This window comes from Notolepis coatsorum, assembly GCF_963971535.1.
Source record: "Notolepis coatsorum genome assembly, chromosome: 3".
NCBI classification, from domain to species: Eukaryota; Metazoa; Chordata; class Actinopteri; order Aulopiformes; family Paralepididae; genus Notolepis; species Notolepis coatsorum.
The window spans coordinates 85869759-85884518 of NC_140167.1; the positions used below are offsets into that span (position 1 = coordinate 85869759).

General features: G+C 50.4%; 1 protein-coding gene across 1 annotated transcript in view; it reads right to left on the reverse strand.

Moving 5' to 3' along the window:
• sgip1a (SH3GL interacting endocytic adaptor 1a) overlaps positions 1–14760 on the reverse strand; it is a gene marked incomplete at its 5' end in the record, with an annotated part of 43256 nt that overhangs the window by 18803 nt on the left and 9693 nt on the right. Inside the window, 3 exons of the mRNA XM_084311281.1 lie at positions 2160–2315; positions 4125–4236; positions 8568–8627. Coding sequence (XP_084167407.1) covers positions 2160–2315; positions 4125–4236; positions 8568–8627 — 328 coding nt within the window. The remainder of the gene's footprint in view (positions 1–2159; positions 2316–4124; positions 4237–8567; positions 8628–14760) is intronic.

Sequence of the window (14760 nt, forward strand, 5' to 3'; positions counted from 1 at the left end):
CTGGGGAGAGGGGAGGCACAACAGAGCAGCTGAGTGTTGTCACTGGGGAGAGGGGAGGCACAACGGAGCAGCTGAGTGTTGTCACTGGGGAGAGGGGAGGCACAACGGAGCAGCTAAGTGTCTTTTATTTTCCAGCTATAAAAAGGTATATATTGCCAGTGATCAACAACAAATTGTACTGTGTTGTATCTTTACAACAAGCTAATTCGATGAATATGAATATGAATGCTTTCGGGAAAAACCCACCGTTTGTGAAGTCAGACCAGCCGACAGGATCTAACTCTAACTTTCTCTCTTTCCCTAAACAGGGGAGCAGGTTTGAATACTGTCTGACCTCATCTTGCATGTGTCAGTATGACATAATTTCCCTGTGTGAGGTGTCATGACATGTTTATGGTGGGTGTAGTAGTACAGAGGTTAATGTGAAGTCTATACTGGCAGAGAAACAAAGAAATACACTTGGACAACCAGTGTTATTTTAGATGCAAAGCACCTCTATGACTCGGTCAGTAACTCACTCACGGTTAGCCACTCTGCCCCTAGTGGCGGCTCACAAGCAATGCACTTTGTGTCAGACCAGTTAGGTTCGCACTTAGCTAGTTAGTCAAAAGTCAAGTGGTCAGTGGGACATCCATTCTATATGTATATTACGGTGTGTTGGGGGTTAAGACCACAGTGTCCTGGTTGATGTTAACCTCTTAAGCCCAAGCGGTCCGGTACTGGACCGACAATGACATCACGCCATAAATCCATCTCTACAGAATGTATGCATTTTTTTTCAAATGTAGCCAAGAGTAAAGACCCTAACCCTGTCAAAACAGCAGTCAATGTGTATATTTTCAGCATTACGTTTGTTTACCAATGATTTTAACTGTTATTAGTGAAATATAAGATTATAGAAATCTCAGGACATTGAGTCGGAAACCGGCACATTTTTGACATTGATGGGAGGAAGTGGCGCAGCCAAAAGTGAGTAGTCTTTTGAAGGAAGAGACCCAGGGCTTTCGATGGGCTTTCGACTTTCGAAAAATTACACCACCCAGCTCACACCAGCCCCTGTCAATCATCTGACTTCTGGATTGACTTTTTAATTTATCTTATTTTTTGGGATTATCTCCCACAAACCGGAACGTTACGGCCATAAAACAGAACGCAGTTAGTTTCTCTACCTTTCTGTGAACGTCTAGCAAAAAACGGCGTTGCAATCTGATGAAAAATGGCGGACAGTAGATTTCATTCACGGTTTGTGAATCACGCCTGGTGATACTAAATCCAGATTGAACTCTGCCATTGGAAAGAGGAGATTTGGCCTGATTCATAGATGTGCGACTTGGCCATAATAAGGTCATTTATAGGCCTGATATTCTATATTCTATCATAATAATCCAAATTGAACTCTGCCATTGGAAAGAGTAGATTTGGCCCGATCCATAGTGTGCAAGTTGGCTATAATATGGTCATTTATAGGCCTCATATTCTATATTCTATAATAATATTTCAAATTGCATGGGTCCGGATGGCAGAATTCAGTACTGTATCTACAAAACCTTCTATTTAATCATCTTCCCTTTATTCATTTCCTTAGATTTTGTACACGTGATCTCAAGAAGGTACTAAACGAGCTCAGTGGCAGTTTCTTATGTCTGGTCATTTTAGCATGGTGTTATTCACTGTCAAAGATGCAAAGAAAAATCATAATTCATATTCTCCTTTGTTTCATCACAATTTAAGCAAGCCTAGTAATAGACACAATATTTCTGACACTGGGAATACATTCACTGAGGTCCATATATGCCCCTAGATACCAAGAACATGCAAATGGACCTTGTAGAAGTGGAGAAATCTTCCATTTACTTAGGTATGCATTTTAGGCGGATTTTCAGAAAATAGGGCTCCGGGCTTAAAAGGTTAAGGTGTGTTGAGGTTAAGATAAAAGGGTTAGGGTTAAATATGAGACGAACGAACAGCGTGTCAGTTTGTGACTGTGTGTAAATAAATGTATATATATAGGCCTCTATGTTAAACCATGTTAAAATAATGACTATAGCGACCTCTACGTTCCTTGTTCCAATGCTTACACCACTGACTGCACTGGGCCAAAGCATCATATGTGAGGGTTACGGTGAGGTTATGGTGAGGTTGCGGTGAGGGGTCTTTACCAGCAGAGCAGCTGTGGGTTAGGCAGAACATGCTCCAGGCGGCTGTAGTTGGTTATGCTGAAGGTTAGCACGGCCGGGCACGGGTTATTGGCAAAGTGCCGGGTGATCCCTGCCGGAAACGACAGCACCATCTCCCCTGTGATCTTCACCACGCACCTTAGGAGACAGGAGGAGAGGAGGTTAGAGAGGAGGAGGGGAGGAGGTTAGAGAGGAGGAGGGGAGGTTAGAGAGGAGGAGGGGAGGTTAGAGAGGAGGGGAGGAGGTTAGAGAGGAGGAGGGGAGGTTAGAGAGGAGGGGAGGAGGTTAGAGAGGAGGAGGAGAGGAGGTTAGAGAGGAGGAGGAGAGGAGGTTAGAGAGGAGGAGGGGAGGAGGTTAGAGAGGAGGAGAGGAGGTTAGAGAGGAGGAGGGGAGGAGGTTAGAGAGGAGGAGGGGAGGAGGTTAGAGAGGAGGGGAGGAGGTTAGAGAGGAGGAGGGGAGGAGGTTAGAGAGGAGGAGAGGAGGAGGTTAGAGAGGAGGAGAGGAGGTTAGAGAGGAGGAGGAGAGGAGGTTAGAGAGGAGGAGGGGAGGAGGTTAGAGAGGAGGAGGAGAGGAGGTTAGAGAGGAGGAGGGGAGGAGGTTAGAGAGGAGGAGGGGAGGTTAGAGAGGAGGGGAGGAGGTTAGAGAGGAGGGGAGGAGGTTAGAGAGGAGGGGAGGAGGTTAGAGAGGAGGAGAGGAGGTTAGAGAGGAGGGGAGGAGGTTAGAGAGGAGGAGAGGAGGTTAGAGAGGAGGAGGGGAGGAGGTTAGAGAGGAGGAGGGGAGGTTAGAGAGGAGGAGGGGAGGAGGTTAGAGAGGAGGAGGGGAGGTTAGAGAGGAGGAGGGGAGGAGGTTAGAGAGGAGGGGAGGAGGTTAGAGAGGAGGAGGGGAGGAGGTTAGAGAGGAGGAGAGGAGGTTAGAGAGGAGGAGAGGAGGTTAGAGAGGAGGAGGGGAGGTTAGAGAGGAAGAGAGGAGGTTAGAGAGGAGGGGAGGAGGTTAGAGAGGAGGGGAGGAGGTTAGAGAGGAGGAGGGGAGGAGGTTAGAGAGGAGGAGAGGAGGTTAGAGAGGAGGAGAGGAGGTTAGAGAGGAGGAGGGGAGGAGGTTAGAGAGGAGGGGAGGAGGTTAGAGAGGAGGAGGGGAGGAGGTTAGAGAGGAGGAGGGGAGGAGGTGAGAGAGGATGAGGGGAGGTTAGAGAGGAGGGGAGGAGGTTAGAGAGGAGGAGGGGAGGAGGTTAGAGAGGAGGAGGGGAGGAGGAGAGAGAGGAGGAGGGGAGGTTAGAGAGGAGGAGGGGAGGAGGTTAGAGAGGAGGAGGGGAGGAGGAGAGAGAGGAGGAGGGGAGGTTAGAGAGGAGGAGGGGAGGAGGTTAGAGAGGAGGAGGGGAGGAGAGAGAGGAGGAGGGGAGGAGGTTAGAGAGGAGGGGAGGAGGTTAGAGAGGAGGAGGTTAGAGAGGAGGGGAGGAGGTTAGAGAGGAGGAGAGGAGGTTAGAGAGGAGGAGGGGAGGAGGGGAGGAGGGGAGGAGGTTAGAGAGGAGGAGAGGAGGTTAGAGAGGAAGAGAGGAGGTTAGAGAGGAGGGGGGAGGAGGTGAGAGGCAGGAGGAGAGGAGAAGAGAGCAGGAGGTGAGAGGCAGGAGGAGAGGAGGAGGGGGGAGGAGGTGAGAGGCAGGAGGAGAGGAAGAGAGATGGGGAGAGGAGGAGAGAGCAGGAGGAGAGGAGGAGAGAGGCAGGATCTCTCTCTCTCTCTCTCTCTCTCTCTCTCTCTCTCTCTCTCTCTCTCTCTATGTCTGTCTACACAGTATCTATCTATCTATCCGTCTATCCATCTAGTTGGGATATAAAGGTATCCTTATAAAAGGCACATTATGGTGTTTAAATGTGGCAACAACTGAGCACATGGACAGAACACTGCAACACAACAACATGGGGATATGATGAACTGTGAACACTGGGGACCTACTTGCTGGTGTCGGCTCCTTTGAAGAAGGCGTTGACCGTCTCTGTGAAGGCAGCCGCTACAGGCAGGGTGTCCTGTGCCCCCATGGTGAGAGGGCTGGGGCCCCTGGAGCAGCCTGGAGGGGGGGACGGACACACACACACACACAACACACACACACACACACACACACACACACACACACACACACACACACACACACACACACACACACACACACACACACACACACACAGAGAGAGGACACATACACACACATACAAAGGACACATACACACAGAGGACACACACACACAACACATACACACACACACACACAGAGGACACACACACACACACGCACACACACACAGACACAGAGGACACATACACACAGAGGACACACGCACACACACACACACAGAAGACACAAACCCACACACACACACACACATGACACACAGATACAGGACATACAGACAGAGACACACACACAACAGTAAATATGGATGAGTTGACTGGTTAGGACTCGGAGGACCATATGAACAGAAGAACAGACTGATGCACCCATCATGCCCAGGATCCTAACCTCGTTCAGCCTGGAGGTGAACCCGCCCCACTAGCCAGGCTCCTTAGACACACACCCATAATAACCCCTGACGTGTTGGGACCATGTCCGCTGCATATTACAGAGCAAGGTAACTCCAGAGGGGCTTCTGTTTCCACACTAACAGGTTACGGGGGCCATTATCAGCATTATAACTCTGCAGAGGCCCCTGCGTACATTACCTCTCATTACCTTCCATATAACATGCATTAGCATGGGCTTTTAACCCTTTCCCCGCCGGTTACCGTCGGTAGTGTGATAGTAAAGGGTTAACCTTCTGTGTATTGTCACAGTGAAAAGGGTTAACCGTTTTGGTAGTGCGGCAGTGAAAGGGTTAAAGGATAAGGCTGGTGTAGGTACCCCCCCCCCCCCCCTTAATGTCAACATAGCCTGCACGAAAAGACCATACGATGCATTTATCCCACTTACAGGACCAGTAGGGTCCATCTAGCAAACACCAGAGGTAGCTCATAACCAGAGGTCATACAAAGGGTTAAAACAAGTCACAGAGCCCCCCCACTGTTGCCTGGACTGGAGTGGAGTGTCCCGCAGGGCGCCCCCACACTGGGGGACCCCACTGTTCTGTTTACTAATGTACCGCTGTACCACTGTGATCCATATATCCATTGTTTTGCCTTTTAAAGTACAATTTTGTAAGGATTTTAGTAAATGCACCTTGTTTTTCCATGATAATACATTGTGATATTTAAATATGGAAATATGTCTATGCGCTGTATTTAATGTTTTTTTTTCCCCATACAACGTATGGCTTCCTGGTTGAGAGCTCCTAGGGGTAGGCAATAGCAGGATTTCTACTTTATTGAGAGTAGAATAAATGCATAGGCTATGTTGACAAAAGAAAAGAAAACATACTCTAATAATGTTTTTCTCCCATCCCCCAATTTACGTTATGCCAATTCCCTTCCTGGTCGTTGCACTGCCCTACTCTGTCAGTCTGGGGAGGGTGTAGACTACCACATGCCTCCTCTGTAGGTCTAGGGAGGGTGTAGACTACCACATGTCTCCTCTGTAGGTCTAGGGAGGGTGTAGACTACCACATGTCTCCTCTGTCAGTCTGGGGAGGGTGTAGACTACCACATGTTTCCTCTGTCAGTCTAGGGAGGGTGTAGACTACCACATGTCTCCTCTGTCAGTCTGGGGAGGGTGTAGACTACCACATGTTTCCTCTGTTGGTCTGAGGAGGGTGTAGACTACCACATGTCTCCTCTGTCAGTCTGGGGAGGGTGTAGACTACCACATGTCTCCTCTGTCAGTCTGGGGAGGGTGTAGACTACCACATGTTTCCTCTGTTGGTCTGAGGAGGGTGTAGACTACAACATGTCTCCTCTGTCGGTCTGGGGAGGGTGTAGACTACCACATGTTTCCTCTGTCGGTCTGGGGAGGGTGTAGACTATACCACATGTCTCCTCTGTCAGTCTGGGGAGGGTGTAGACTACTACATGTCTCCTCTGTCTGTCTGGGGAGGGTGTAGACTACAACATGTCTCCTCTGTCGGTCTGGGGAGGGTGTAGACTACCACATGCCTCCTCTGTCAGTCTGGGGAGGGTGTAGACTATCACATGTCTCCTCTGTCAGTCTGGGGAGGGTGTAGACTATACCACATGTCGCCTCTGTCAGTCTGGGGAGGGTGTAGACTACTACATGTCTCCTCTGTCGGTCTGGGGAGGGTGTAGACTACAACATGTCTCCTCTGTCGGTCTGGGGAGGATGTAGACTACCACATGCCTCCTCTGTCGGTCTGGGGAGGGTGTAGACTATCACATGTCTCCTCTGTCAGTCTGGGGAGGGTGTAGACTATACCACATGTCGCCTCTGTCAGTCTGGGGAGGGTGTAGACTACTACATGTCTCCTCTGTCGGTCTGGGGAGGGTGTAGACTACCACATGTCTCCTCTGTCGGTCTGGGGAGGGTGTAGATTACCACATGCCTCCTCTGTCGGTCTGGGGAGGGTGTAGACTATACCACATGTCTCCTCTGTCAGTCTGGGGAGGGTGTAGACTACAACATGTCTCCTCTGTCAGTCTGGGGAGGGTGTAGACTACAACATGTCTCCTCTGTCGGTCTGGGGAGGGTGTAGACTACCACATGCCTCCTCTGTCGGTCTAGGGAGGGTGTAGACTACTGCATGTCTCCTCTGTCAGTCTGGGGAGGGTGTAGACTACCACATGTCTCCTATGTCGGCCTGGGGAGAGTGTAGACTACCACATGTCTCCTCTGTCAGTCTGGGGAGGGGTGTAGACTACCACATGCCTCCCCTGTAGGTCTAGGGAGGGTATAGACTACCACATGTCTCCTCTGTCGGTCTGGGGAGGGTGTAGACTACCACATGTCTCCTCTGTAGGTCTAGGGAGGGTGTAGACTACCATATGGCCCCTCCTATATACATGGAGTCGCCAGCCGCTTCTTTTAATCTGACAGCTAGGAGTTTCTCTAGGATACGTGCGGAGGTTTAGGCCATCTCCCTCAGATCCCCTCCCTGCTGAACAGACACCCTGACCGACCGGTAGGAGTCGCTAATGCAACGACCAGGACCCATACTGTACCCCACCAGCTTCCCACACACTGACCCATTGTGTTCGTAGGGACGACTGACCGAGCCGGAGGTGCTGCTGACAGCGGGATTTGAACCCCTGGCCGCACCCTAAAAACGCACTATGCATTTACACTATACACTATGGATAAACAGGATGTCTTGTCCCTGTCTAAACACTTGGATATGTTGAAAATGCCATTCTTCTGACGGCTAACATGGATAAGATGAATGAATGACATAGCCGGTTAGGGGTACCGTATGTTTTGAACATCTCCCCATTCCTACAGTATCTCTTAGATAGTCATGTAAAAATGACCAATAACTTAATCTGACCCCTAAAACAACTGTGACACACGCAGGGAGACATAGATTAAACCTAATAATTTAGTTAGTCAGCTATACTGTACGAGGAGATGGTTAGTTGGACCATGTGATTTGTTGTAAAGATCAGAAAACACACGGGAAAAGTGAATGACACGAGAGAGAGAGAGAGAGAGAGAGAGAGAGAGAGAGAGAGAGAGAGAGAGAGAGAGAGAGCGAGAGAGAGAGAGAGAGAGAGAGAGAGAGAGAGAGAGAGAGAGAGAGAGAGAGAGAGAGAGAGAGAGAGAGAGAGAGAGAGATGGAGGAGTCAAAGTACTCCTACTGTTGCTGCTGAATAGGAGGCGGCTCAGCCGGGAGGAGTTAGGGTGATGGAGGGAAGGGAAGGGGGGGGGGGGGTCAAGGTGAATGGAGGGAGGATGGGAGATGAGATGAGGGGGGCACAGATGAGCCCCAAGTGCACTACAATCACGCTGAACTTTCACCATGAGATCGGGCGCAGAGAGAAAAGAAGAGAGAGAGGGAGAGAGAGAGACTATGCTTCTACTCGTTTTATATTTTGAGGTGCGGAGAGTGGCGTCCAAATAGTTACGATCTCTGCAAAGAAATAAAAGTTCAATGGCCAGCTTCTGCTTTAATTAAAGAGTGTTTGGCCAATCACAATTCATCACTCAGAAACGTAAGGCTGGTAACAGCATTGGGCACGACCAATCACAATTCATCACTCAGAAAAATGGGCACGACTAATCAGGATGCTTTTTTTAAGGAGAATTCATTATTTAAAAAAATATATATTTAGGATCAACTTCTAAAAGGACTTTTCTTTCAAAATGAATTGACGAATGAAGCCTGTTCGTCCCACTACTGTAGTCCATACAGGGACGTGGCGCGGCGCCCAAATACGTCCCCAAGGACAAGCGGACGACGCTAGCGGATGATCTCTCTGGTGAAAGGTCAGCGTTTATCCCCGGCAGCAGAAACAACTTACCTTCAAACGTTAAATAAAACTTCCCTCTGTCAAACCAAACCAGGGAAGGCTGGTCATTCTCTGTGTGGGGTGAGGAGGAGGAGGAGGAGGAGGAGGAGGAGGAGGAGGAGGAGGAGGAGGAGGAGGAGGAGGGGGGGGTGGAAGTGAGGAGGAGAGGTGAGGAGGACGGGTGAGAGAGGGAGAGAAGGAGAGCAGAGTGAGTCTCACATGGCAGGTCGCTGACACGTCACGCTGGGGTGAGAGAGGGTGGGGTGGGTGGAGGTGGGGGGGGGGGGCAAGCCACGACTTATCTGTGTGTGTGTGTGTGTGTGCTGTGGCTGTGTGTGTGTGCGTGTGTGTGTCTGTGTGCATGTGTGTGCTGTGGCTGTGTGTGTGTGTGTGTGTGTGTCTGTGTGCGTGTGCGTGAGGATGCGGTGGTGTTTGGGTGGAGATAGGGCGCCCTCGGGTGGTGGAGCGTGGTGGTGCTGCAGCAGTGCACGACGGAGACAGGAGAGCCGTAGACAGACAGAGTTTGGCCAAGGCACCGTGAATAAAGGATTCTGGTGGAGGACTGAGAGGGTGACGACAAAGTCGTATCGTACAACACTGTTCCGTGGCCGTCGCTGAGTCAGTAATATTTATTAATGTTGAACATCTCACCATGGCAATGTTATAGTCATTGATAGGATATTTGCCACCGACAATCCTCGGCTGTAGAAGATTGACAGCAACGTGGCGCCCATGGTCTTAGGGTTCCCCCAGTTTGCTCTGAACTAGGAAGAACAGCTTTTTCCTTTGATGCTTCCGACACCTGGAACGCCCTCCGACTGACTCTGAAGCTGAAGGTTCTTCCTTCTCCTGCTGCGTTTAAAAGTATGACCTGCGACCACCGTGTCTCGACTGTCTCAGCTGATTTGTTATTGTTTATTATTTGTTGCGCCTACATGTATGAATCTACTGTTAACTGTGTCTTTGTTTTGTGAGCTTGTTGTCGCTGTAAATGAGGGGTGACCTTGAGTTGAAATAAAGGTTTGAAATGAAATGAAATGAAATATAAGAATAGTAGAACCTGGTCAGACTCAGTCTCCATGGTGGATGCTGGCGGATGCTTCACACACGACACCTACCTTCATCATTCTGCACCAAGGGCTGCTTCTCTGGGCCTCGCCCCATTGTGTCCACCGTGCCACTTTGTCAATGTTATGAAACAGATGGAGGGAAGGCTGTCGTGCCTGTAAACGGCCAGCAGGGGGCAGCCGCGAGACTGTGATGATCCCATAGCGAGAAGAAGAGGGGGTTGTGTGGATCACAGAGCTAGAGTGAATAGAACAGACGTTCCCATTGGCCGCTTTCATTTGTGCCTTTTCAGATCCCCCTTCTGGGGGGGGGGGGGGGGGGGGGGGCACGAAATAGTTGTGATATCATAGGATTTAAGATCTTGAACGTGGATAAGGCTTCACAGCATACACCAGTGCTTCTCAAACTTTTTCTGTCAGGCCCCCCTTTGCCGGACCAAAATATTTTGGGCCCCCCCCCCCCCCCTCGCCCCAACAAAATAGTCATGAAATGGGCCATGTTTAAATTTATTGAAATAACACCAATATCGTGACCTTTCAAATTGGCCCTATATTTTGTTTTCAGAGCTGTCATGGATGAAAAGCCAGCTTCACACAGATACTGTATGTGGTGCTGAATGGTATCAACACCTTAACTGCTGCATCATGAGATACTTGGTGGGCCATGAGATGAGATACTTGGTACTCAGCACCACACTCTGAAACTAGCTCTCCAGGTGGTATCAGATGAGATTTCAAAGAGTTCTTCCAAGAGTTTGGATGGAGATGTGTCAGGAAGCTTTGTCTCAATGTTGTCTGTAAAAGTTTTTTTTATCCAGAGTAACTTGGTGATCCTTTTCTGTGTTTTATTAAATAATGATTTTCAGATTTTGAGAAATGGTATTTTCATGGAGAACAGTGCAGCTGCAATTTTTTTTTATATATAAATCTCAAGGCCCCCCCTGTCATGCCTCTGCGCCCCCCCTGGGGGGCGCGCCCCCCACTTTGAGAAACACTGGCATACACAGACAATAACAACGTGCCAGGGAGTGTACATTCTAGTCAGCCCAGCTCTATACTGTGTTGACCCACAGGTCAAGGATCCTATTGGCTGAAACCAGGCGGGGGGGTTGAGATGGAGAGATCAATGTAGAAGTAGAGGAGAGATAGATACAGACGTGAGACAAAGGTATTCAGATGATACTGCTTTCTCCATGTTTCTCTACAGACGGGGGTGTTGGGGAGGTCAGATGGAGGTCAGATGGGGGTGTTGGGGAGGTCAGATGGAGGTCAGATGGGGGTGTTGGGGAGGTGAGATGGAGGTCAGATGGGGGTGTTGGGGAGGTCAGATGGGGGTGTTGGGGAGGTCAGATGGGGGTGTTGGGGAGGTCAGATGGGGGTCAGATGGGGGTGTTGGGGAGGTCAGATGGGGGGGTCAGATGGGGGTGTTGGGGAGGTCAGATGGGGGTGTTGGGGAGGTGAGATGGGGGTGTTGGGGAGGTGAGATGGGGGTGTTGGGGAGGTCAGATGGGGGTGTTGGGGAGGTCAGATGGGGGTGTTGGGGAGGTGAGATGGGGGTGTTGGGGAGGTGAGATGGGGGTGTTGGGGAGGTCAGATGGAGGTCAGATGGGGGTGTTGGGGAGGTCAGATGGAGGTCAGATGGGGGTGTTGGGGAGGTCAGATGGAGGTCAGATGGGGGTGATGGGGAGGTCAGATGGGGTGTTGGGGAGGTCAGATGGGGGTCAGATGGGGGTGTTGGGAGGTCAGATGGAGGTCAGATGGGGGTGTTGGGGAGGTCAGATGGAGGTCAGATGGGGGTGATGGGGAGGTCAGATGGGGGTGTTGGGGAGGTCAGATGGGGGTGTTGGGGAGGTCAGATGGGGGTGTTGGGGAGGTGAGATGGGGGTGTTGGGGAGGTGAGATAGGGGTGTTGGGGAGGTCAGATGGGGAGGTCAGAGGTCAGATGGGGGTATTGGGGAGGTCAGATGGGGGTGTTGGGGAGGTCAGATGGGGAGGTCAGAGGTCAGATGGGCGTGTTGGGGAGGTCGGAGGTCAGATGGGGGTGTTGGGGAGGTCATCACCGGGGGTTAAGTGGTGGGGTCAAATGGTTGAGTGGTCCTAATGGAGGGGGGGTAAAAACTGTGAGGTGCTTCTATTCGAGAGGACAGACACACACACACACGCACACACACACACACACACACACACACACACACACACACACGCACACACAGGCGTGGAGAGCTGAGTGATTGTGTAGCAGGACAACGTTTTGGGCCCGGAGGTTCAGATCAGGGAGGTAGGGTTTGGGGTTTTATGGCCACTGGGAACTACTGGGCTCAACATGAGGCTGTCTGTTGCTATGAGAGAGGAGAGGAGAGAGGAGAGAGGAGAGATGAGAGAGGAGAGAGGAGAGAGGAGAGAGGAGAGAGGAGAGGAGAGAGGAGAGAGGAGAGAGGAGAGAGGAGAGGAGAGAGGAGAGAGGAGAGATGAGAGAGGAGAGGAGAGAGGAGAGGAGAGAGTAGAGGAGAGAGTAGAGGAGAGAGGAGAGGAGAGAGGAGAGGAGAGGAGAGAGTAGAGGAGAGAGGAGAGAGGAGAGGAGAGGAGAGAGGAGAGGAGAGGAGAGAGGAGAGAGTAGAGGAGAGAGGAGAGAGGAGAGAATAGAGAGTAGAGGAGAGAGGAGAGAGGAGAGAGGAGAGAGGAGAGAGAGAGAGAAGAGAGGAGAGATGAGAGAGGAGAGGAGAGAGGAGAGGAGAGAGAGAGGAGAGAGGAGAGGAGAGAGGAGAGGAGAGAGTAGAGAGTAGAGAGGAGAGGAGAGAGTAGAGAGGAGAGGAGAGAGGAGAGAGGAGATGAGAGAGGAGAGGAGAGATGAGAGAGGAGAGAGGAGAGAGGAGAGAGGAGAGAGGAGAGATGAGAGAGGAGAGAGGAGAGAGGAGAGAGGAGAGGAGAGGAGAGATGAGAGGAGAGAGGAGAGGAGAGAGGAGAGAGTAGAGGAGAGATAGATGAGTGGAGAGAGGAGAGAGGAGAGGAGAGGAGAAAGGAGAGGAGAGAGTAGAGGAGAGAGGAGAGCGGAGAGGAGAGAGAGCATAGAGGAGAGGAGATAGGAGAGGAGATATGAGAGGAGAGAGGAGATAGATGAGATATGAGAGAGGAGAGGAGAGAGAGGAGAGGGAGGAGAGGAGAGAGGAGATAGGAGAGGAGATAGGAGAGGAGGATAGAGGAGAGGAGAGATAGAGGAGATATGCGAGAGGAGAGGAGAGAGGAGAGAGGAGAGGAAAGGAGAGAGGAGAGACAGAGAGATAGGAGAGGAGAGAGAGGATATAGAGAGGAGAGGGGAGGGGAGAGAGGATAGGAGGAAATAGGAGATAGAGGAGAGAAGAGAGGAGAGAGAGATTCAATGAGAGGAGAGAGGAGAGGAGAGGAGGAGATAGGATAGGAGATAGAGGAGAGAAGAGAGGAGAGGAGAGGAGAGAGAGAGATGAGAGGAGAGAGGGGAGAGGAGAGGAGAGGAGAGAGTAGAGGAGAGAGGAGAGGAGAGAGGGGAGAGGAGAGGAGAGATAGATGAGTGGAGAGAGGAGATGAGAGAGAGAGGAGTGGAGAGAGGAGAGAGATGAGTGGAGAGAGGAGAGGAGAGGAGAGAGGAGAGAGTAGAGGAGAGAGATATTAGTGGAGAGAGGAGAGAGGAGATATGAGAGAGGAGAAAGGAGAGGAGAGGAGAAAGAGAGTAGAGGAGAGAGGAGAGCGGAGAGGAGATATGAGAGGAGATAGGAGAGGAGATATGAGAGGAGAGAGGAGAGGAGATAGATGAGATATGAGAGAGAGGATAGAGAGGAGAGGAGAGGAGGATAGAGGAGAGGAGAGATAGGAGATATGCGAGAGGAGAGGAGAGAGGAGAGGAGAGGAGAGGAAAGGAAAGGAGGAGAGACAGAGAGATAGGAGAGGAGAGGAGGAGAGAGGATATAGAGAGGAGAGGGGAGGGGAGAGGATAGGAGAGAGGAGAGGAAGAGGAGAGGAGATAGAGGAGAGAAGAGAGGAGAGAGAGAGATGAGAGGAGAGAAGAGAGAGAGATTCAATGAGAGGAGAGGAGGAGATAGGAGAGGAGATAGAGGAGAGAAGAGAGGAGAGGAGATAGAGAGATGAGAGGAGAGAAGAGAGAGATGAAAGGAGAAGAGAGATGATGGCAGGAATACTAAACAGCTGGAGCTGCTCAACAGCTTGATTCTCACGGCCGGTTTCAAACAGCTCTGTGAGGAGCAGCCTTGATTCAACAGTGTGTGTGTGTGTGTGTGTGTGTGTGACTGAGTGAGTACATTATTAAGTAAGTAAAGAGTGTTTGTTGGTTGGCCTGTGTGTGTGTGTGTGTGTGTGTGTGTGTGTGTGTGTGTACATGTGTGTGAGAATGTGCATGTTAATCTCAAGGGCCCACAGAGGGAGAGAGAGGGAGAGAGAGAGATAGAGAGAGAGAGATATATATATATATATATAGAGAGAGAGAGAGAGAGAGAGAGAGAGAGAGAGAGAGAGAGAGAGAGAGAGAGAGAGAGAGAGAGAGAGAGAGAGAGAGAGCGAGAGCTAGCATGTACTGTCATTGTTGAGTCACGCTGCTCAGAGACATTCTGTTCAAACACAATAACCGTCGTCATGGTAGGGGCCTGTGGTTGCCATGGCGACACGGAGGAGACAGGCCCATAAAAACAGAGTCTCGTGTCTCATGTGGGGGACGAGGAGGAAAGGGCATCACTGGAGGACAATTTAGCTTCTCTTTTTAAATGTTTTATTCTTCAAGCCGTGTGCTCTCTCCTTTAGATGAAGCCTTTCATGTAGGTTCCTTTACTCTTTATTTACTGTTTTTACTGCAGCTCTTGTCCATATGAGAACTAGAGACGAGAGAGCGAAGCAAGAGATACATAGAGAAGAGATGGAGAGACAGAAGGAGGGAGGGAGGGAGGGAGGGAGGGAGAGAGAGAGAGAGAGAGAGGGAGAGAGAGAGAGAGAGAGAGAGAGAGAGAGAGAGAGAGAGAGAGAGAGAGAGATAATGTCTCATCTACGAAATTGTACGATGTTACGGTGTGTTAAGGCAAGAACCGATGATGATGATAGCAAAAAAATAAAGAAAGCTATTCCTTCCCCAATTAGATTTTGCCACCATTTGAATGGAG